This window comes from Gallinula chloropus, assembly GCF_964237585.1.
Source record: "Gallinula chloropus genome assembly, chromosome: 3".
NCBI classification, from domain to species: domain Eukaryota; kingdom Metazoa; phylum Chordata; class Aves; order Gruiformes; family Rallidae; genus Gallinula; species Gallinula chloropus.
Window position 1 is genome coordinate 50,572,570 of NC_140087.1, and position 22,455 is coordinate 50,595,024.

The window sequence follows — 22,455 nt, forward strand, 5'->3', positions numbered from 1 at the left end:
TCTGCCACATTTGTTTGTAACTTCAGAATTGCATTTTATCTTTTTTTGCTATTGAAGTGTTTACAGAAAAGGTGCAGTGTCTCACTCCAGTGCTGGAGTACTAGTTGATTCACAATTTCGAGAACAGAGCTGTGCACTGAAATGACAGGAAATAAAAATGTTTATTTATTTCACAGAATTGACAGGTTTTTAATAACTTCAGGAGCAAAATAAACAGCAGTAACTTCTACCTGAATGTCATGTTTCTGTTCATTTTTCAGGTTCTTGTAACCTGTTCTTTTAAGACCCACCTCAAATATCCTTGTATAATGAGATTAATGCAGTTACTATCCATAAGTATATCCATATCCATAGATATAAGAAGTACATTGAAAAAATTAAATAATGCATCAACTCTATAATATAAAATAAACATGAATAACCTGCATCATTTCTCTAGAATATACCTTAGTTTTACAGAATACTTTGGTGCTTCATATACTGAAAATGAATATACAGTAATAGAGATTTGCTGTAGAAGATGGGTAATGAATAAATTTCATTCTGCACATTTCCTTCCAGTGCACCCTCAGTTCTGTTTATCATGTCTTCTGGATGAGCGAATATTGACTCAGAGTGGCAAAACCAGAGTAGACCATCTTCCACCTTATTTGTCCATAAATCAGTTTGTTACGGTGTAGTTTCTAAAACTGACTGAAATATCATTGCCAAATTCTTTGCCTTCTCAATCCCTGACCTTATTTTATGCATGTGCTTGTTTCAAAGTGACTTCTGAAGGCTCAGTTGGTTTAGTGGTTATGAAGTTCCATACGGTAATAAGCTATCTCCTCCACAGGAGATGTATTTCTTTACTTGGCAGTTTATGGAAGGACTGGATGTAGCTTTGCAGCCTAAGAGAAAGAACTAAGCTGATGTTTCAGAAATGCAGCTCCTCCATTGTTCTTCTGTGGCACCTGTAATACGGGGAATGGTATTTATTAAAATCTCAAAATCCTTTTCGTAGTGGTAGTGATATTCTACTGTTTTTAATCCCGAGCTCTCAAAAGTAGCTTTGCTGTTAGAAGTAGTATGTTGGAGAGATTCATGTCTATAAAAGCTTCTATGATCTCAGACTGTCTGCAGCTTTGAATCTAACTCGGATACATACATATATTTAATTTAAAACATGGAAAGACTTTAATCCATTTCAGTAGCCTAATTGCATGTTCCATGAAGTATGCATAAGAGTTGCAATTCTGGGCCTCAATCATAAATGGTACAAAAAAGGGAAAATGTCTTCAGGACCTGGTCCAGAAAGAGAGAGTGCATGCTTCTGGGCAAAGATATTGAACCTGTTTTCCATGCAACACCATGAAACCTTGTGTGATATGTTTATTTCACTTGGAAATAAGCATCAGGATGAAAACATGGAAGTTGTAATTGACCTATGTTAGTTGCTTTCTAAAAATTATTATCTAGAAAATGTAACAAGACTCTTTCCATTTGCAGAATATGTATTAGTGTGCCATTTTAAATATTAGTATTTCTTAAAAGAAGTACTGAAACTCTTGTTTATTTTTTCACACCACTTCAAAGGAGTTTTAGTTCGAAACACACATCATCAGTATAGCATGATGAATTCAAATACAGGTTCAGTAAAGGCAAGAAAAATCTAACCTTTTTCAGCTTTTCACAAGACTAACAAAAATGCTGGAGAATATAGTCAATAATTAAAATTTTATTAATAATATTACAATTTTTGGTATAACAGTGTTCCTGTTTCCACATTTATACATTAGTGTAAGTTATAAGCTTAAATTATGGTGATGTAAAAATAAAATCCTTTTCTCTGTTTTCTGGTCTCAACTATGAAGAGACATATTGCACAAAACCATAGAAAGCATTGTGGGGTTTGCTTATATGTAATGATAAATTTAATCTCTTTCTATGTTCTGATTGTTTTCAGTGTTTGCTTACGTTTCTTGTGCCTGGCATGGTTGCTGATGGGAAAAGAGTGCCATCTCTGTTTCTGCTGTTCACATTTCATCGGTTATCAATGAGAAGTTGAATATTGTCTGCCTTAATTTGCATAATTTAGCACCCTAGCTGGGCTGGCAAATACATTTAGCAGTCATCGATGCAGCACCCTTAGCCAGACACTTTGCTCTGGAATGTTTTTGATAATCTTTTCAGACAGTGGGGGGTTTTTGCTTTAAATTTAGAAATCATTCTTACCATCTTTGCACTGTGTGCTGTGCAATTGATGTTCAAAAACGTCATCAAAGTGTAGTGTAGATATACACAAAAACAATAACAAATAAATTGAGCACAGTTCCAATAATTCCAAGCAGTGCTAAAATAGATTCTTCTTTTTCCTCTTTCTCCTCTTGCCTTTTTACATCTTCCAGTGTTGTGATGGCAGAGGTCCCCATTTTTCCTGCAAATACCTTCACCAGTATTCTGGCAGCTAGCTAGAAGAAAGAAAACAAATGGTAAATCTGGTCTGACAAACGTGCAGGCTTTGATCTTTTTAAAACCAGTGCTGTACTACTTTACACAGTATTTCTTGCTGCTGAGATTACTGAGTTGTATTCATCTTTTGTTTTCTTTTTCTATGAACATGTCCATGTTAGAAGTAATTACTCTGTACATACAAATTTGGTAGCTGGAGTGAAAAATAGCCTGATGCTTCGAGTCAATTAATGTGCTTTATTATAAAGGAAATTTAAAATTTGTCTTTAGCCAGTTATTTTTTTTCCCTTATGAAACATCAGATTGATGAAAGCAGGTATGTGGGCAGTGTCAAATACTCCAGTGCCTGGGGAGATTATGTGAATTTTCAGCTGTTGTTAAATATTTAACTGTTACAGTACAAAACCAGTTGAAAATATTCATGTCTGCTGTCTTCAAACATGCAAAATATACCTCCTTAATACTGTATCACTGTTGGGTTTTTTTTTTTTGACCAGTAAGCCCTAAGGAGGCAATTGCAGGTGAAATTTTATCCTTTTGCTTGTTAAATAGATCAGCTTTTGGACATCCATGCAACAGTAAACATTTAACAGAAAATGTCTGTCTCTTCAAATATAAAGGCTGCTGCTATATTTATATATACTTCTTACTGCAGTCTGCCAAAGGACAGCAGTACTTTCACAGTAACAAAATTCTGTGCAACATAAGGATTTGAGATAGATATTTACAGATGCATATGTGATTTATTACCTTTTCTGTTACAAAAGTGAGGTTGACAGGTTGTCTCTATTACTTAGCTGCTCTTGTACTCTTAATTTACAGTCAGATATCCTTTAGAAACGTATTTCCCTGTAAAATTATGTTCACTGGTGGCTGAGATGTTTGTACTGTATGTCATTTGCTATGCTGGTTTAGCCTTTATTGATCAGAAATTTCTAACCTTAAACCAGAAATTTCCTTAGGATTTCTACCAGTTCAGATAACCCAAATTTACTGAAGATTTGCAATCACGTTTTATAGTGCATCATGTTTTATAGTGCAGCAGCATTTTTTCTCCTGGCTAACGTCTTTAATCATTGGAGATAAACATATCTCTGCTGTGTGTCTAATTAGAGCCATCAGCTGAGAGCATATCTCATAGAAAGGTTAAAAAAAATAAAGATATATATGTTTCTTACCCTACATTGCATCAGGAATAAAATGTCATCAGACATGCTTCTTACTTGTCGATTCAGTGGCAAACCAGGCTTTTATCTTCATGAAGGGGCTGCTCTCCTCTCTCAGACAGACCAGACAGGAGCATGAAGAAGTTTATCGGTGAGGATAATAATGTTACAGAATCTTCCAAATGGCTGGCCTTCTCTCTCTGTAATCCAGTAAAGCAACCGTAGTCGAAAACCAGTAGAAGCCTTTCTGGTAATGATCCTCACTGTTGACTAATTCTCATTAAAATTGAGGATTTTTTCCCCTTAGCTGATGCAGAGCAGTGAAATGCATGCGGTTCGGTTTTGCTTTAAAAAAAAAAAATATAAATAAACAACAAAAAAAGACGAACAGCTCCAGGTTTATTCAGTTATACTTAGCTATTTATTAAGACTTCAGGAAAACCCAGCCTTTGATTTACTCTTTGTGGCAGGCGTCTGAAGAGGCTTTCTCACGTTGACATGCTGTAATTCCGAATGCAGCGAACTACGTGCAGTCACACTATGTAATTTTAGTCCAGCCCGAAAAAGGATGGGAAGAAGCCTGCTTTCCTGGCAGTGGTGTGAACGCTGTCACACACCTGCATTCACAGCCTCTGGAAAGAATTCCAAGGTATTCTTCGGAGCATTGCATAACTTAGCCAGGCAAATCTGAAGAGAGGAATGACAGTGGCTTTAGTTGCGCCCTGTGGTGAGCTGTGACATTGATTAAACATGCACTTGGCACTTGCTGAATAAAGAAGGAGCTACGAGCCACCCTTGCAGACAGTGAGTTGCATAACAATGTGCCATGGCTCTGCTGTTTCATTGTCAGGCCCGGCACATTTTAATCCTGTACCAACGGAGAAAGTGTGCGGTGTAAAGAGGAGTCGAGTTAACACTACTTCGGGGGGTTTGGGGGGAAGTGCTGCGTGACAAATGGTGACATTAAGGCGCTCATGCTGAAACAGTGTTTCTGCCTTTTGTCTTTTTATGCTTTGTTTGACAGGCAATTGTTTCTATGGGAAATACCACTTCTAAAGCTTTTCCTCATTTTATTCACCACCCAACCAATGCAAGTTACTGGGTAATTAATGGAAACACAGGCTTAAAGGAAAACATTCCTGTTCTTTCCTGTTTCTTTCATAGGAGGCGGTAGCTCGATTTTCTCCTAGGTAAATCAGAGAGGTATTTTTTGCCTGCACTATTGCAAAGCGGGGAGCCTCTGCAAAGTCTTCTTCCTAATCTCTTCAGATAAAAAGCCACAATTTTAATAGCCTCTGTGAGTAGCTGTCTCTCAGATAATGTTATTTAGTCACTTTGATCTGTGAAGGCTACCAGTACAATGTGTTTTTGTTGATACAGCATTGCTTCTTGATATGAAGGCAGCACATATTAGAAAACTTTGTTTTTTTAAAAAAACGCTTGCAATATCAAGCAATTCAAAATTCAAATGTACAAAAAGCTTATGCATATTTTAAAAAACCCAAAAAATATACTTGATTACATTGAATTCAAACAGTAGGAATGTAACTGGAAACCTCGATCACTTTCCAGAACAGTGTATTTCAGAAATTACAAGGCATTGTTTGAAAACCAGTTTTTTGGTATCTTTTTGTGAGAAAGCAAAAGAGAATAAAATCATTGCTTCAAATGATTTTCAAAATCATTTACTTGCACATTCAGTTTTTTTCTCACTATCTTTCTGAAGTGTCTAAATATATTTGTTGGTTTCTTAGTAATGGACAAAACTGCGTATTTTACACTTGCAACATTTTAGTGGTAAATACCATGTTTGCAGTACCGTGGGTTCTGTGGTACTTGTACACGACTTGCCTCAGTAAAATGGTTTGACTCTAGAGAATGAAGTAATTAGGTTAAATCTCTCCAGCATAGCTTCCTTAAAATATATTCTAACATGTGTATATGGTCTTTCCTTTTAAGCTCTTCCCCCGTTCTGAAAAGGCTGCTACAGCTTCATTTGTTCCTGGCATTGTTTTCTGCCGATGTGTCTAGAATCTATTCCTGTGTTCCATTAGATCTGTTTAGAGATACAAAGATGGGGAAATTTTCATCCACGTATTCTGACCTTTCGCGTTGCTGAGAGCACCTAGCCATAACTGAATTTTCAAGCCATTGTACTGTATTAACCCTCACATGTTAAAAATCAAACCCTCTTCTTTGGGAAAGAGGGGAAATTGTGCAATGTGTATCTTTTACTTAAAGATTATTTGATGGTTTTGCAAACTTGTCAACGTGACTGGGTGTAAAGATTCAAGGTCAGCAGAAGAATTTCTTCCAATATTATATAGTATAAATAGCAACAATATGGTAAATTCAGCAGCTGCACTGCAAGAAACCAGCTAATTAAAATGTATCTGCAGAAAGCAGCAAAAGTTTCACAGTATATTGCTTAATGTGGTTATTGACATGGTTGAGGTCTCACAGTGATCTGTTGTTTCCAGAGCTGTGATGCAACTGGCACTTCAGGGGCTAAAGTGACTCCAGGGAAACAGATCTCTCTGGGCTCCCTCTGCACGCAGTTGGGGAGCGACACCTCCTGCACACTGTGACTCAGATCCAACATTTGCCCATGGACCTTGCTGTGATGGCATTTCCTGTCCTTCCATTGTATTTAAGTGTATGTCTGTGCAGACATACCATGAACTGGTTTGGAAAACAGACCCAGCCAAAAATCAATCTCTAGCGCAGTACAGTAAGAGGGATAAGGCAGTAGATGCTTAAGCTGCCAGCGCTGGCAAAGAGTTGCTGTTTGGGAAGGGAAAAAAGAAAGGCTGTCAGGCTTTACACTCCTCAGTGATAGGAAACTTGGGGAATTTATCCAGATTGGGTGGAAGCTGGGTATTTACAAATAACTGCCTTATAGCTACAGTGCATCTTCGCTATGAAGAGATAATGTCAGGTGAGATTTCTCACATGAGTGAAGTGAGTAATACAGGTTGGTTTGAAAAGGCCTTGATTTATCTGTAATATTCTATGGTATTTGGAAAGATGGGGATATGTTTTACATCTTGTGTAACATTGGAGTCTGGGAGTGCATTCATACAAGTCAGTAAAAAAACCACCTGTTTTGGGGTGAGCGCTACATGGTTACATAGTATTTGGCTTTGGAAACTGGTATCCAGAAATGTCCTAACATTAAATCTGTTACTTCCATCTAGGCAGAGCTTTTAAGCCCTTAGCAGGACTTTGGCAACTCCTTGGTAACTGATTTATGTAGCATCCCAAGAGCATAACAAATTCTGTTGATTAGAGGTCATTCTGTTCATTACTGCTGGTGTTTGAGCATTTGTATTGCATGGGAATAGACCTTAGGCAATACAAATGTATGTCATATTTTAAAGTTATTCATACTTCAAGTGGAAGTTGCCAGGCTATCTTGTAAAAACTCAGTGGTGTAAATTCAACGATTTAAAGTCCTGATCCTTAGATGATCATTATCCTGCTGTACGCTACTGCTGTGAGTAATGTGGTACACCCATAACATCTCATTTAAAAAAGGAACAAGTACTCATAACCAAAGTATAAGTTTTCTTTTCCCTCATGTATTTTTATGGATTCATATAATTTTCATGGTCTCTGAGATTATTCTATATGCTATATTTTTCATTAAAAAGCATGGGTTTGAGCTGGATATTGTTTGCCCGTATAGAGAGCAGATGTAAAGGAAGATTTGAAGGAGAGAGTGGAAAGAAAAATGTAAAGAGCCATCTAGGCTTAAAACTCTGTTTAGGTTGAAATGCTGTAAAGAAATCAAATCCAAAACGTTGCTCATACATCCACTGTCCATAAAGACTCTTTTCCCTCATAGTTGTTCTGTATTTTCCCTAAGATGTAGGAAACCCCTTGAAATGTAGTAGCACCTGGCTCCTGTAGGTGATGGATTCTAGTTTTCTTGTCTGACAACCTCCTCAAATGTCTCTTGATGAGATCTGACACACTTTCAGTTAAATTGCAGAGGAATAGAGCAAAGCTGTGTCCATTGGGAGATGCAGTAGTATGCACAAATTAAGGTGAGCTGGTTCACTTAGCGCAAGCAAGAAGTGGATATGAGTGCTCCTTCCTTCTTCCTCTTTTTTCTTTTTTTTTTTAAACTAGTTACTGATGCCAAATATACTTGGAAAAATTCAGAATTCTTTCATAACTAACTACAGAAGTTCTTCTGGTTTGCTCCCACCTATCAGTCTTCAGTTAGCAGATATTTGCTTGTTCCAGCCTCTCACCTTTGCCTTAAACTAGCTCTGTATTGAGGTTGATTCAATGGACATGGAGTAGTATGGGTCCTTCTACCACTCCCCTTTCAACACCAGCTGCTCTTAGTCAACTATTTCCTTGTAGTGCTTTTGAAGTAGAACTTTAGTAATGGATTTTTTTTAATGTCAAAACCAGTTATGCATTTGGTTAAGACTCTAAAAGATTTATAAAAGAACAAATCGTTAATTTGTACTTCCAGCTCTGCTGTGTTACAGAAATTTGTTATAGTTTATAGGAAGCAATTGTGAAGTATGTATGGAAACATGGCATTGAGATCCTTGAGAATCAAAGAATTTGTTAGGAGGAACAAAGCAGCTTGGATTGGGGTTGTAATTGCATTCTGGACTGCATGGCAGATGAAGCACTTAATCCAGTAAAGACTGAAGTTTATGCACTTCAGAGAGCTAATGGAAATATTTTCTTCAACAAATCATTATTTAGCAAAGATCACTGAGAGACTGTAACTTCTGCTTCAATTTTTATCTGTTTCTGTACTGCACATTGTTTTATATGGCTTTTAAACATAAATCCGTTAACTGGAGAGCTCTTCATTGATTTACACAGCTGGTGGTGGATTTGCAGCTGCATGTACAGAGCATACTTCAGACTAGCTCGCAACCTTTGGCCCCACTCACTTGATCACAGTGAATTAAAGTGTGTGTTAGGTTTTGCAGAAGGAAGGGGAGTTTTGTAGGAAAAATAGCCAAGAAATCAGGTGAGAAATAGGAGGGGTAAAGGCCAGATTTCAGTGGGGCTTCTTGCGTCTCACCTTGTTCTTCCCTCTCCTCACCCGTTGATTCTTTGTCCCAATGTCTGAGTAATGCAGACTACTTTTCAGAAAAGCAGCTCTCTGCAATCAAGAGTGGGGTGAGGTTTTTTGCCTGTTTATTTGAGCATTAAATCACAGAATTTTTTTCCAAAGTATTACTAAACCACTGAAGATGTTTTACGGGACAGTCTGGAGACCTCTGTGAAATTCTGGACCTCTGTGGTTACAGGATAGTATATCTGTCTTGAAAGAGTGAGCAACAGGCTGCTCATGTATCTGTACCTGCCTGCCAAGGACCTGTGATGTGATTTTATTTTTTTCACTGTTCCCTTTTGGATCTGCTTAGACATCAGTATTCTGGTACTAACATTAGATATATATTTTTTGACAGACCTTACCTTGATGCTTCTGCAGTCCCCTGTGTATTATGTTTTACATCAAAGACTAAACTGCCTCCCACAGATGAATTTAAGCTTTCAGGAGAAATGCAGTTAGATGTTGATCCTTGATACAAGGATGTGTAGAAGCTAACAAATCATACATGAGATGCAGCTGGTGCTCACTTCATTCCTGAAGTTAGTTTCTGTATGTTTATTTTGAATTATTCACTTCAGAACTAAAAGGTAGGGGTGCTTGTCTTCGACAGCATTTGTTTTTTGGCTGGAAGAGTTCCATGAAATTCTCTCTGCCAGTAGAATGTCACCATCTTGTGACAGCTGTTTAATTTACAGGGAACAGTACAGGTGACTGACACAAAGCTTCTGCCTTCTTTAAAGTGGTGGGAGCCTATACGTAAGCTTGCCTGGTCTGCTCATGTTGTTGCTGAGGCCCGTGAGTGTTTCATCCGTGAGTTCCTCTTTAACCTTTATTGGTTGGAAGCCAACTCTGATAGCTATAGTGCTGCTTGTTGGACAAGATTGGGATTCTGTGATTACTAGTGTGGTTTTTTTCCCCTCTGGGTAATTGTTAAAGACATTCAGCAGTCCCATTAACATTTGAGGTACCACATTGCATCTTTTAACATTTCCACAGTAAATATTACTGGGCCTTCCATTTTTTTTTTACTATAGTCAGACAGTGCATCTCAAGTGGTTTCATTTAGATTTGGTACTCGTGGCTGGGAATATGAGTGCTGGGTGTCTGGGATATTGCTGTGCAGCACCACGTGCTATAAGCATTGACAGATTTTACTGGAGGCATTAAGAATTAATTTTTTTAATGATACCTCTCATTATCAATTGACTCAGTCCTTTTTGCAAAGAGAATATGACATCAGAAGAGAATGTGACAACATGCTAGATACACTGTGGATTCCATATCATATCATATGTCACAGAAATGCACGATCTGCTTCTTCCTCTTTTTTCTTTCTTTTTTTTTTTTGAACTCTCATGCTTTCCTGGTCCCTGTTGCTAAAGATACAGGAACCACTTATGAGGCACAGAGGTTTTTACTGGTACACACAAGAGACACCTGAAAGGACTGTAAGTGATGTATTTTCAATTCCTTTTCTCTCTGTCCATATTAGTGGTGTTGTCAGTTAGTGGCAGCACAGTTGGATATCCAAGCTGCTGAAGTTTCATGACCAAACCAGCTAGCAGTCCCTTCCTTTCTGTCCATGTACAGAGCCGGTTGCCAGGGTTAGTTCTGGAGGTTTTTTTTTGCTGCTCCTAAGAGCGAGCTCGCTGTACTGAGTTTTGTCAGCAGAGGCTTGTAGCTCAGCATGCATTTGAAGAGAAACTTACTGGAACATAGAGGTGAGGGCCAGCTTTCATTTTGAGCAGTTTAAAGTCTCATTTGTGTGGTCAAGTGATAGGTCTTCATTATTCCGGGGAGTAACAGCCTCACTTGTCTTTTATTGCTTTTATGGTCTTATTTTCTCTCCTGTTTTCGAAAATAAAATGTTGTAAATGTATCTGACATTTCCCATTCTCTCATGCAGACACTTCCCATTCATATTTCCTTTCTTACTGTTCTCTGAGGGGGTTCATTGTACTGAGTACAAGTTGAAAGCAACACGTCTCTGTGGCTTGAAGTTAATCAATTGTTCCAACACACAAACTCTAGATTTTTTTTTTAATAGTATTTCTATCTTCTTGTCCTCCGGTAGACAGCTTCACAATAGTACTGCTCATTAACAAAAGAATGTTTTCTTTTGAGTTAGTCTTTATTTTTATACTGTAACATAGTGGAGGATGATGCACTTTAATGATGCAGGGACTTCCATGAGGTTGCACAGCAGGTGCAAATTCTCCTGTTCCACAGGTCTGGGGCTCTGGGATGATTCTCTCCATCGTATTGTGCTCAGTTAAACCAGTTCATAAATTTACCATGTAGCTATTTGCATTCTTAAGGCATTTTCAATATGCAGTGAGTGCAAGGGGTTACCTTTTGTTTAACTTAGACTCGGGGAGGCTATTAGACTTGATTTTTTTCTTCTCAGCCTTCACTTTGCATGTGTAGCAAAAGCCCAACTTTGGTATTTGAACAGCCAGCTATTATCTAGAAACTAAAGCTGAAGTGACAAAGGATCTGGTTTGGATATGCACAGGGGCTCTGCCATCATGGCCAAGTAAAATAATTAGTTACTTAAGGCAGATTGAGATTCCTGAATAGCCTCCTTTCTGTTCCCTGGGGACATAATCTTGTAGGTGTGCTTAGACACACGGAAAGTTTGCCATAAAGCACAGGATCTGCACATCCTTTCATTCCAGCAACAACACTGATATCCTCTGCTGACAGTTAGAACAGAAGATCCAAGTCTTGGCCTTTTTCCATCTGCTGAAGTAATGGTTTCAAAACACCCCACAATTTCATTATCCAACTTTGAATTTCCATGGCGATTTCTGCAGCGTGTGCAATGTGATGGCAGGTTTCCATCTTATTTTCAATTCCCATCTTACTCTAAAATACTAGTGACTGTTTTATGGGCTGGAAAGGGTAACGTTCAGACTAAGGACCACTTCAAGGTGGCTGCTTGCCCACTCCTCTGCCAAAAATAGTGAAATCACTGTTCCCCCCTCCAGCACAGGGATGATGAAAGCCAGATTAACTTCCTGAAAAATCCTGCTTCGTGTTCTTAGACTAGTGATACCTTTCCTTTCCTCTCTGTGGAGTGCCTACACTTGAGACATCTGATTTGTTTGGGGTTTCTTTTTACTTATTCAAGACAGGTTTTGTCTGCAGAATGTTTGAATCTTGTGGGTTTGTTTTCTCCACAGAATATATTTTTCTTTAAGTGGAAGATTAATTCGATACTTCTAGTTTATATCATTATGTATTTATTGGATGCTACAGAGCCCTCCTATAGCTTTACATTGATGTTTCCTTACGCTTGTTTGGATACAAACCTGATTTGGTGATAGCTTTATGCTTTAATTGTGTTTCTTCATAATCTGTTGGTTTAAAAGAACCTGATGTTTGGTAAAACCAGTGATCTTTCAGGGCAGAGATTCTTGAGGTTGTAGTGGGGGTGGATCCCATGGTGGTGTGGACTTCCCCAGTACTCTGCTCATGTCCTTTTTACACTGATGCCTACTAGGGCATTTTTTCAAACTCACAAACAAAACCCCTGAATACAGGATTCTGCAGTTTTAGTTTGAATTAATTGTTCTTACTTGATGATGTATTCCCCACCCCCATGCTAGATGGCTCTGTAGCCTCCAAGAAGCATCCCTGCATTACGTGACCACCTTTTCAAGATTATTTAGAGCGCTGTTTAATAGCAGTGACTTCTCTGGTGGATTCCGTTATTGGAGACTAGAGTGTGGCATGGAAATCTCCAAAGCTGGGGACTACACATGGTTTTAGTAGTCATTTATGCTTTAAAAGCTCAGTTTGGTTTTTATGTCTTCTATATTATTTGGTTTCTTTTTCCTGTCCTTTCAAAATACAGGAAGTTGTGTCTGGCTGCTCAGCTGTACACACCAGCCTAACAAAATAATGCCTTCTGCTTTTTCTGGCAAAGATTTTTATATTTGTGGATCCATGGATCCATTTCTGATGAGTTTTTAAGTGTTGTTTGACTTTACTTGTAAACAGTTTCTTTCTAAAGGTACTAAACTTCACCAAAACCAAATATCCTTTAAAAATAAGCAAACCAGAAATAGTTAAGAGCAATGGTCTGGTCCCTTGTGCCACATTAGTACACTAACTCCAGATACATTGAGCAATGTGTTTTGCTTCTACAGTTGAACACAGTTTTCCTTTTATGTTGCAGTCAAACTGTTGCCTTTTCCAAGTTTCCTAGAAGATGCTTGGAAGGACAGCAGTGCCGAGACAGGCATGGTTGTTAGACCATTACTTCAGCACCAACAGTGGGCAGTTACAGATGCCTGTGGGAGAATGTAGGGAGGGGACTGATACAGAGGTGTGCTCTGCAGGTATTGACAGTATGGCCATGGGGTAGGGTCTCCTCAGCGATTACCCTTGGTGGCCTGTTCTTAGATGAGTTTACCTAACTGCTTTTTAACCGGTAACAACATTTACTGCCCCAGTATGTAGTGCTAAGCTTTGCCAAAGCTTAACAGGGATGTGTTGCATAGTGGATGTTCCTTTACAAGTGGCACTATTTCTTCTAATGGTGTGCTTATTCCTTTGAATGTTTTGATCCGTCCAGTTCCGTTCAGGTTTCTTACTATTCATAGTAGAAAAAAACCACGCTTTTTGATAGACTCCATTAGTCACTGAGGCTGCAAAGTCTTAGTTTATTTAATTTTAGATAGAACAGCAGCTCATTCCATACATTTGAGTCATTTAGTTGACTTTCTCTTGTCCCTTTTCCAGTTCTGTCCTGTCTCTTTGAGGAGGAGAAATGTACATAATGCTGAAGTGGTACTAATGATTGAGTGCAGTCTCATTAATTGCCTTCTAGTTTCTCTTCACCTTTTCTAACTTTTTTTCTGACTACTCATGGGAACATTAGTAGACACCAGACTGACTTCTGGCTGACACCAGAAGAGCAAAATGTTAAAGCTCTATCTCAACAGTAATAAAAATAATAAGAACTTGGAGCCTGACACCGCAGACATTGAATTCCAAGGCCCACCCTTCTTGAGTTGCGTTACAGCTCTGACATGGGGTTTGTCACTGATGATCTGTAAGGGCGCTTTAACCCCTGTTTCATTATGCAAGTGGACTAGTCTTAGCTGATGCCGCTTCTTCTGGTACTCAAAATGGTCCTGTAAAAATGCTCGTGTTATTCCTAAAAAGAAAAGTGAAGGAAAAGTCAACCTAATTAAATCATTACAAGATGACAACATTTAGAAAGCTTTTGTTTTATTATTACCCGAGGGCTAATGTTTTCTTAAAGAGATCTGATTTTGAAATGCTCTGTAGGCAATCTTTTTTTTTTTTTTCCTCTGAAAGCCGAGCAGAACACAGGGTGTTAATTAGGCCTATTATAAAAGAGGCTTGCCCTGGGTTGATTCTGAAACAGAAAATCAAGAGGCAGCGAAGCATGACGTATTTGGAACTGACACTATTGCCTGCAGCGTGGACTGCATTCATAGATCATATGTTTGCAAAGATGCAGTAAAGGGGGGGCTGAGGAACCACTCTGGCTTTAAATTATTGAGCAAAAGGCCGTGTGGCCCTGTTGGAAAGACGGCGTGTCTGGCTTGGCAGCAGCAGTGGCCACAAGATGCTCTCTGAAGGTTTTAATTAAAAATACAAAATGAGTGTTTCCTTTGTGTGGCTTTTTTGAGCAGTGGTGTTTGTAGCTACTGAGAGTCTTTAATATGATAATGAGGTCCTGAAGTCTTTAATTTAATCAGGGCTGTGGGTTTTAGGTTTGTGAATGACATACTGAGGCATCAGAAATACGTCCTCAGTAATAACTAAGCTGGTTTTGGCAATGGTGCAAAATTGATGGAACTCTAGGATCTATTTTTAAATTATTTGGAAGTAAAAAAGAAAAAAAAAGGTGAAAAGAAAAAATGTAGTTGAGGGTGTGTGTGCTGCTGCAGTCGTGAGCTTAACAATGGATTTAAACTTTTTAGCTAAGTAGCATGATAATGAGAATGTCTTGTTTTACTTTTAGCTGCTTAAATTGATGAGCCCAATGTCCTTTAAACTTTACTATAAAACTAAAAAAGAAAGTGTCTTGGAATCCAAAAGTATTTTCTTGGGTTTTTTGCAGAGGAGGTTTGGATAATACACTAGTAACTTCTGAGTATTTTTGTATGAGGTGAACAGAACAGTTTTGTAATACAGCTGCTCTGCGTGCTGTCAGCAGCTTTCTTTTACTTAAAACAGAGCCTGGATTGGAGGGCTACTTCTGGACAAATATTGAACAAAATACAATGGTTCATCTTTCCAGGAAGATACAAAGTCTGTTTGAAATAGGAGAAAAATAGATGCCAAACAAAATAAAAAAATAAGACTTGAAGGCGTCTTCTGGGTCACTGGAAACTCTACCCCAGGCCTCTTGGAATGGAAGATGAGAGCACAATTATAAAATCAGGATTCAACCAAATCGTTAATTGTAGACATCAGTTTGTTAATTCCCACTTTTACCTGTGTTTTTCCCCTCTTCTCATCTGTTAAATGTAAGGCACGCTTGTAAATTTAAACACCACAAAAAAAGCTTGCTAGTGACTACAGTTCCTGGGTTTAGGTGTGCCTTTTATTTCCTTTGATTGTCCACTGATGACCATCCTTCTCTGGTTTGCAGTTACAGATCACTTTGAGAAAACAAATAAAAGAGCTGTAATTTGGAAAAAGTTTCCAGTGGTGCCTTCTGCTGCTGGGGCTGCCAGCACACCCTGCTTTCCTTCAACAGAAGCAGAAAGTCAGTCGAGTATCTTGGTCAGAAATAAAGAAAAAGAATTAGAAAAAATAGTCATACTTTTGCGGGCCTCTTATCTGAAATTCAAGGGGATGATGCAAGTCTGGTGTTTGAGCAGTCCTGTACAGGAGGTAGTTTGAGAGCAGATATATATATATATATATATATATATGCATATATATATATGCACACACAGCTTTTCTCATAGCACAGAAGCAAAGAGGGCATGCATCTGGCAGTAGTGACATATTTGAAACTAGTAAAGGTGTTTGTTGGGGTTTTTTTCCTCAAGTGTCTGTTTTGGTTTACTTTCTGTCAGTTTTGTAGGCTCCTTTGGGGTAGGACTTCCTAGTTTGGTCATAGTGAGAATCAGAGTGGGAAGGCCTTCTACATTAGATACAAGCAGTGCAGAACTTTTCGTCATTTTCTTACAAGTTATTCTTCTCTGTTTCTTTAATCTGCTGTAAAGTGTGAATATTTTTTTAAGATAACAGATATATTAATCGTTTAGTTTATTTCAAAATAAATGTGTGCATTTTTGTGATATGTTTGAATATCCTTTGTAATGGACATAAGTTCTATAATCTTATTCGTGGCCAGTTAAGCTGTGCTGAGGATGTTAAATGAATTGCAAAAAAAATTTATTGCTGTTCAGTACTATCTATTTAATGGGCCATTAGGCCTGGCTATTCTTTGTCTGACTATTGTGTAATATTAAAAGAAAGCAAAGGAGTATTAGACTCAGTTGAGCCATTACCTTGTTAGAGATACCTCTGCAATTTAAGGTGATACCTTGATCCTTTGAAGCTACCTGCCCTTATACGGCTTCTCGTTATATTAAGGTTGTAATTGCATGTGGGCAGTCTTAGGTCTATGTAAGAAATAGATTTGTATTGCTGATGAGTGTAGAGGTGTATGGAAAGCAATGGAAATGTTTTGAAATTACACACAGTCTTTGAATGCTAATCAGTTGTTTCATAGGAATAGTTAGGCTATGTCTAGAAGTTCTCAAACATGGGATCAGTGCCTGGATCTCTCATGACCTTTAGGCATATGTGAAAGACTGCAGTTTTCAAAAGAGAGGATGCTCAGCAGTTTCTGGAAGTCAAGACTTCTTAAAATAACTTCAGTCAGACTCCTCTTCCCCCCATCACCATCCCAAATCAGACTGCTGGCTGTTAGTATAGAAGGGAGGTATGATTTTATGAAATGTCTATGTTTTTAGCTATGTAGCCTTTGGGGTCTTTCGAAATTGCAGCTACTGTGACAAGAGGATAACTGAATTTTAGTGACTCCAGTAAAACTTGACCTTCGTTACCCAAAGGAATGGGAGGGATAAGACCTTATCCCACCAAACCATGAGGTGTTTTCCAGGTGTTTGCCATCCCTACCTATCTTGGTAAATGGCAGCAACATTGCTGCTGATTTTCACAAATGCAACACAATAAACTTATACCTGAAGCACTTTTTTGATGCGAATTGTGAGTACATGTGCATGCTGCCTATTGTCCAGAAAGGCTACAGTGAACTTCCTTACTAATTATTGGGCCCAGTGCTCTTTAATATCTTCATAACTGATCTGGATGATGGGATCAAATGCACTCTGATGAAGTTTGCAGGTGATGCCAAACTGAGTGGGGAAGGGAGAACTACCCTGCAAGAAGACCTGGATAGTCTTGAAGAGTAGGCTAACAGGAGCCTTAAGTTCTACAAGGACGTGTAGGGTCTTGCACTTGGACAAATATAATTCAAGAGCACAGCACAGGCTGGGATCCACCTGGCTGGAGAGCAGCTCTGTGGAAAGGGACCTAGGTGGGGGATCCTGGTGGACAAGCAGCTCAGTGTGAGTGAACAGGATGCTGCAGTGGCCAAGAAAGCCAACAGGATGCTGGGCTGCAACAAGGGCATCGCCAGCAAAGATTAAGTAGTTGTTATCCTATTCTACTCAGTGCATGTCAGGCCACAATTGGAATAGTATGTTATGTTCAGTTTTGGTTCCTGCTACCGAAAGGTGTGGACAGGCTGGAGAGGGCCCAGAGAAGGGCCAGCAGGATGATCAAAGGATTGGGAAGGCTGAGAGAGTTGGGTTTGGTCAGCCTTACCAAAAGAATCACCATGTTCTAGTACTTGGTGGCTACAGAGAAAACAGAGACTCCTTTTTAATGAGTCACGTGGTAAAGTAACGGGTGCTAGTTACTCTTGGTGAGCTTCTGATCAGATTGTAGTGGACAAAATTCCTCAGTGACCACAATCAGCCATCAGAATAATCTCCTCAGGGAAGTGGATTCCCCACCTTAGGACACTTTTAAGGTTTGGCTGGATGGGGTGCTGGGCCATCTTGTGTTTATGGAGTTTTTGTCTAGACGGAGCTTTTGCCAAAAAAGGTTGGACCAGACGATCCTTGAGGTCCTGTCCAACCTGGAATTCTGTGATTCTGTGAATTACCAAGGACATTGGTCTGTGTTTTGGACATGCCTGCTCATCCTTCTGAAACTCATAATTCCTGCAATTAATGAAACAAAAGGGGTAAGAAAGGTGCTGCTGTTACTTTAAATCAGCTCTCTGTGGTAGTGCTGGGATTCCAACCTTCAAGAGCACTGCTGTCATCGTCTTGCCACCAACCCCAAGGTGGTGTTTCCCTGCTGCTCTCTGTCACCTCCCAGCCACTCCAGGTTCAGGAGCAGTTTTTAGCTTGTGCTCTGCTTCATGCTCAACTGTTTGAACTGGTTAACTACTGGTATAGCCAAAGGGTGAGACCTCGATGTGTATCAACCAGTTGCAAGTTGAGGAGCACATCGGAAGCTCGCAGGGGAAGCAGGCTGGGTCAGGCAGTGCAAAAGCCACTTTCCGGGCACTGGGTTTGCAGCCTTTTCTGAGATAACACAGCTGTCACCAGGCAACCCTGTTAAAGGCAGGCAAGGAAGCAGGATAAAATCTTGAGTGTAAATCCCTGCTCTGAATCTAGCAAGAAAATGATTTAACCTTTAGCTCTCTTGTGCTGGAAGTATGTGGCCTTTAGTGGTCATGTGAAGAAACGTCCAGGAAACCTAGCAACAGTTCGGATAGGCTCACAGGGGCAGCAGTTCTGTTTGAGAGTCAGCAAGGGGCAGCTTCTGAACTGGTCTCTGGGATGAGGGGTTGTTCCTTTCCTCAGCAGTTCACCTTCTGCAGAAGGCATATGCTGTAGTCGGGGTGGCATTCTCTGTCACTTGAAAGCAAAGTAGGCAGGAGGAGTGGATGAAGTGCTAAATAAAGGTAATAAACAGTAATTTGCCAGTTTTGAGTTCTTTACAACAAGTTTTTCTGATACTTACCCAGATATCCCATTTTAATCAGTGTTTTTAGGATGTAGATTTGGGGTGGGGAATTCTGGCATTTTTGAGAGACAAACACGCTTGCATGGGTCATAATCTTTAGTTAGTCTAATAAAGGCTTTGTGCAAGGCACATAATGGTACCGAGGAATTGAGTTTAGGGGAGTCTAGCATTAAGGTGAAGTAAATTGGCAGTTGTTCCTTAAAAGATTATTTAAATTGGAACGAAGTGAATGCATTTCATTTGTTTTGCATGGGAACAATTGCAAAGCAGTGCAAGTCACTTGAATCCCCTAAACCCAGAAATTCTCTCCTGTCTTTCTGGAAAACATTCCCATTTTTTTTAAAGTTATGTCAGTTCGGTTTCCCTCACAGCACTAATTTTGAATTTAACTATCCATTTAGTGACGGAGAGAGCAAGCAAGCATTGAAAAATTTGAAATTATATATTCTGGCCTCATGAAAGTTTCATGGTTTAAATAAATAAATGAAAGCTCTCCCGAAGTGAAATGCTGTGGTTATCTAAGAGGTCATAGCTCTCCTTCCCTTCTTACCTGCGTAATAAGAGCTATTGATTAAATCAAGGAGCTGCTTGATCTGTAGCACTACAGGTGGGAGCTGTTTAATGGTCTCACTTTCCTCCTTCCTTTTGCTCCACATTCCTCCATTACACCTTTTTTTTTCTATTTATTTCCGGGGGGGGGGGGGCGGGAGGCAGCTTTTTTTTTTTTTTTTTTATTCACTATCATCCTCAGATCTGCCCACATTTATTTTAAGGCCACTTTAAACATTATGGAGTTTTCTTCTGTTGGCAATTATTGTTTGCTACAGACTGAGCATAAGGAATGTCTATTTTTTTTTTTAATGTTTGAAATTTAAGAATTGACATGAAATGAAAAGTGCTTTTTTTATTGCCAGTGTTTAAGTTCAACAGAGTTTGTTTTAAATTTATGAAATGTTTTGCCACAGGATCTTTTTCAAGCCCCAGTAGCAGGCCTGGCAGATAAGTGCTTTGCTTCAGTCAGTTTTCGTCCAATTCAACACAACAGAACTTCACCCAGTGAAGAGTCTGGGCCATTGTAATAGTCTCAAAATGCGAATAGCAAGCTTGTTGATCAAATAACTCTTAGTAGTTCTCAATTCAGCTTTAGACCTGGATAAGCTGGCCTGTTGAATTTTGCTTGGCTCTTTATACTGTCCCATTGGGTGTGTTCAGAGCTAAGGGTATGGTGACAGGAGATGAAAGTTTGTGATGTGCTTTAGCTTGGAGGGTGAGATGTGCTAAGTGAAACGTTAGAGTTCTATGCTTTGTTCTGTCCTAATGCAAGTTGTCAGGGGCTTTTTGTTTGTCAGGGGAGGGGGAGGTGTGCTGGAAAAAGCATACATTTATTTTATCATAAACGCAGTCATTTGTAAATACTTTGAACTAGAGCAGTTCTTTTCTGCAGTTAGGTTAAAAATAGCATGTCCTGGGGACAGAGGAAGCAGCTGTGTGAAAGTATCTGCGTGTTGCTACGTTTTCAGGATTTCTATTAATGATACAAAGTCAGTTGAAATGACATCCATTGCATATTTGTCCAAGCAAGTGGAAAAGAAAAATAAACAATGTGGTGCTAGAGAATCCATTAGAGTTGTGTGTGTCTGCCTGTCTTCCCTAGTCAGAGGAGCTGATATCTGTATTCTGCCCACAGTTACTTCCGTAATACACAGACATCACACTGAGCAGCACCAAGACTCTGAGCTTTGCCTACCTCACATATATACACACTTAGTCATCTTTACTGGTTTGTGGCTCATACGTATGCAGATAGAATTTGCATCTCCTCAGAGCCATTGCATGCTCTGAAGAATGCATAATGGTTTTAAAGGGATACTTTCTTCACGAAAAGAAGCAAAGTTAGACTTCCTAGTAGGTAACTTCATTTAGTTCATGACCATAAATATTCCTGAAGTACTGCAGGCAGATTTTTCCAAAGAAGAAGATAACTATAAATGAAGTGGGTGATATGAAAGTCTTTATTAAGCCTTATGTTATTAGTATCAGCAAATGTTACCCATCATAGGTTCCTATTTTTCCTGCAGAGGTAATTTGTTTGGGATTGCTGTCGGCATACACCCTGGTTTACCAGGACTGTATATTAAGCGGATAGAAATGAATGTAGCATGTGGTAATCCTGTTCCATACCTTCTTAAGGCTTTTGTCCTCTTGTATCTTTTGCTAACCTTTGTTTTCCAGGTATCTTACACAGATTTTTTTCTGGATGAGTCCATTAAAGCACAAAGTCTGAATGCCTGTTACGACGTACTGCATCATTAAATGCCATCAATATTTTAATATTTTAAAAATTAATATTTTAATAATTGTTAAAATCCAGGTTTCCTATTTAAAAAGTCTGGATTAGGATTGGAAGGACCTTCAGATTCAGTAATCTTTGTAAACTGTTTTTCTCTCTTAGTTTTGGATATGGCCCGACACGTTCCCCTGTACCGAGCTCTGCTAGAATTACTCCGTGCCATTGCATCCTGCACATCGATGGTACCATTACTGCTTCCTCTGTCAGGAGAAAGTAGTGAAGAGGAGGAAGAACAGTTGGAGTCACAAGCTTCTGTTGGGACTTTGCTGGCTAAAATGAAGACTTGCGTAGATACCTATACCAACCGGCTGAGGTAATCACTTCTATCATCCTTAACCTTCATTAGAACTGCATTTTGTACTTAGGTATGATGAATGTAGAAGCGAAGGAAGATTCAGATCTGTACATGTACTGAATGAGTGATGCAGTCCAGAGTGAGAACGTACCATCTGTTTGATCTAGAGTCATGTTTATATGTATACATTCTGTTTTACTGTTTACAAGGAAATTTTTGTACGTGACACACAGAAGCCGGTAGGTTTGCGTACTATTGTCACTTCATCAGTGACTGCTAATCACTAACCAGAAAGAGGATTGCTGCTTAAGAATCTAGGAGCTTCAAATCTCTCTTCAATTTCTTTCCCTCTTCAGTGAGGTGGATGTTTTGCAGTACTCCGCATTTCCTGCTCTCAGTTTGGAGTCAGGAGCCTTGCTCAGGAGCTGTTGAAGAAGCCCATTCTGTAAAGAGTGGGGTTAGGGAGGCCTGAACCCACCGGTAGCTTTTACAAGAAATGTCTCAATTATCTTCTGTGTGCCTCTGTGCTGCTGTACCCACCAAGGACCAGGTTCCCCAGTGGATTCTCCATCAGAGACTAATCAGTTAGGAGAGAAGCCTTTAGCTTCTGTCAGAAGAGTAAGTTTCAGGAGGCAAAAGATTTGAGATTTGCTTTTTGTGTTGAGAGCCCCAACTATGCAGAGATGGTTGGAAATTTGTGATTAGGGGTGTGCATTGGTGCTGCGTAGGAAAAGCCTGTTTGTGCGTCTGGGTGATGTTATGATGGCTAGTTTGTCCATTAGCACAGGTGTCAGAGGTAAGGCAGCAGGCTGAGATGGTGTGAAACTGCAAGCACAGGCACTGGAGCCATCAGTGCCAGACTTGCAGCCTCCTCTGAGAAACTCTGTATCCGACAGTTCTTGTCAAACACTTCCAGTCTGGCAGAGCAAATACCAAGCAAATGGAAAAATATCTGAATATCCCATCTCAGCTGGGACGCCATCGGGCTGTGTGAGCGTTGTAGTGTAGTGCAGTATGAGCTTGTTGTGCA

General features: G+C 39.3%; 1 protein-coding gene across 1 annotated transcript in view; it reads left to right on the top strand.

Moving 5' to 3' along the window:
- The window catches only part of BIRC6 (baculoviral IAP repeat containing 6), a gene marked incomplete at its 5' end in the record, with an annotated part of 179,163 nt that overhangs the window by 134,915 nt on the left and 21,793 nt on the right, over nt 1–22,455 (top strand). Inside the window, one exon of the mRNA XM_084262246.1 lies at nt 21,233–21,443. Coding sequence (XP_084118372.1) covers nt 21,233–21,443 — 211 coding nt within the window. The remainder of the gene's footprint in view (nt 1–21,232; nt 21,444–22,455) is intronic.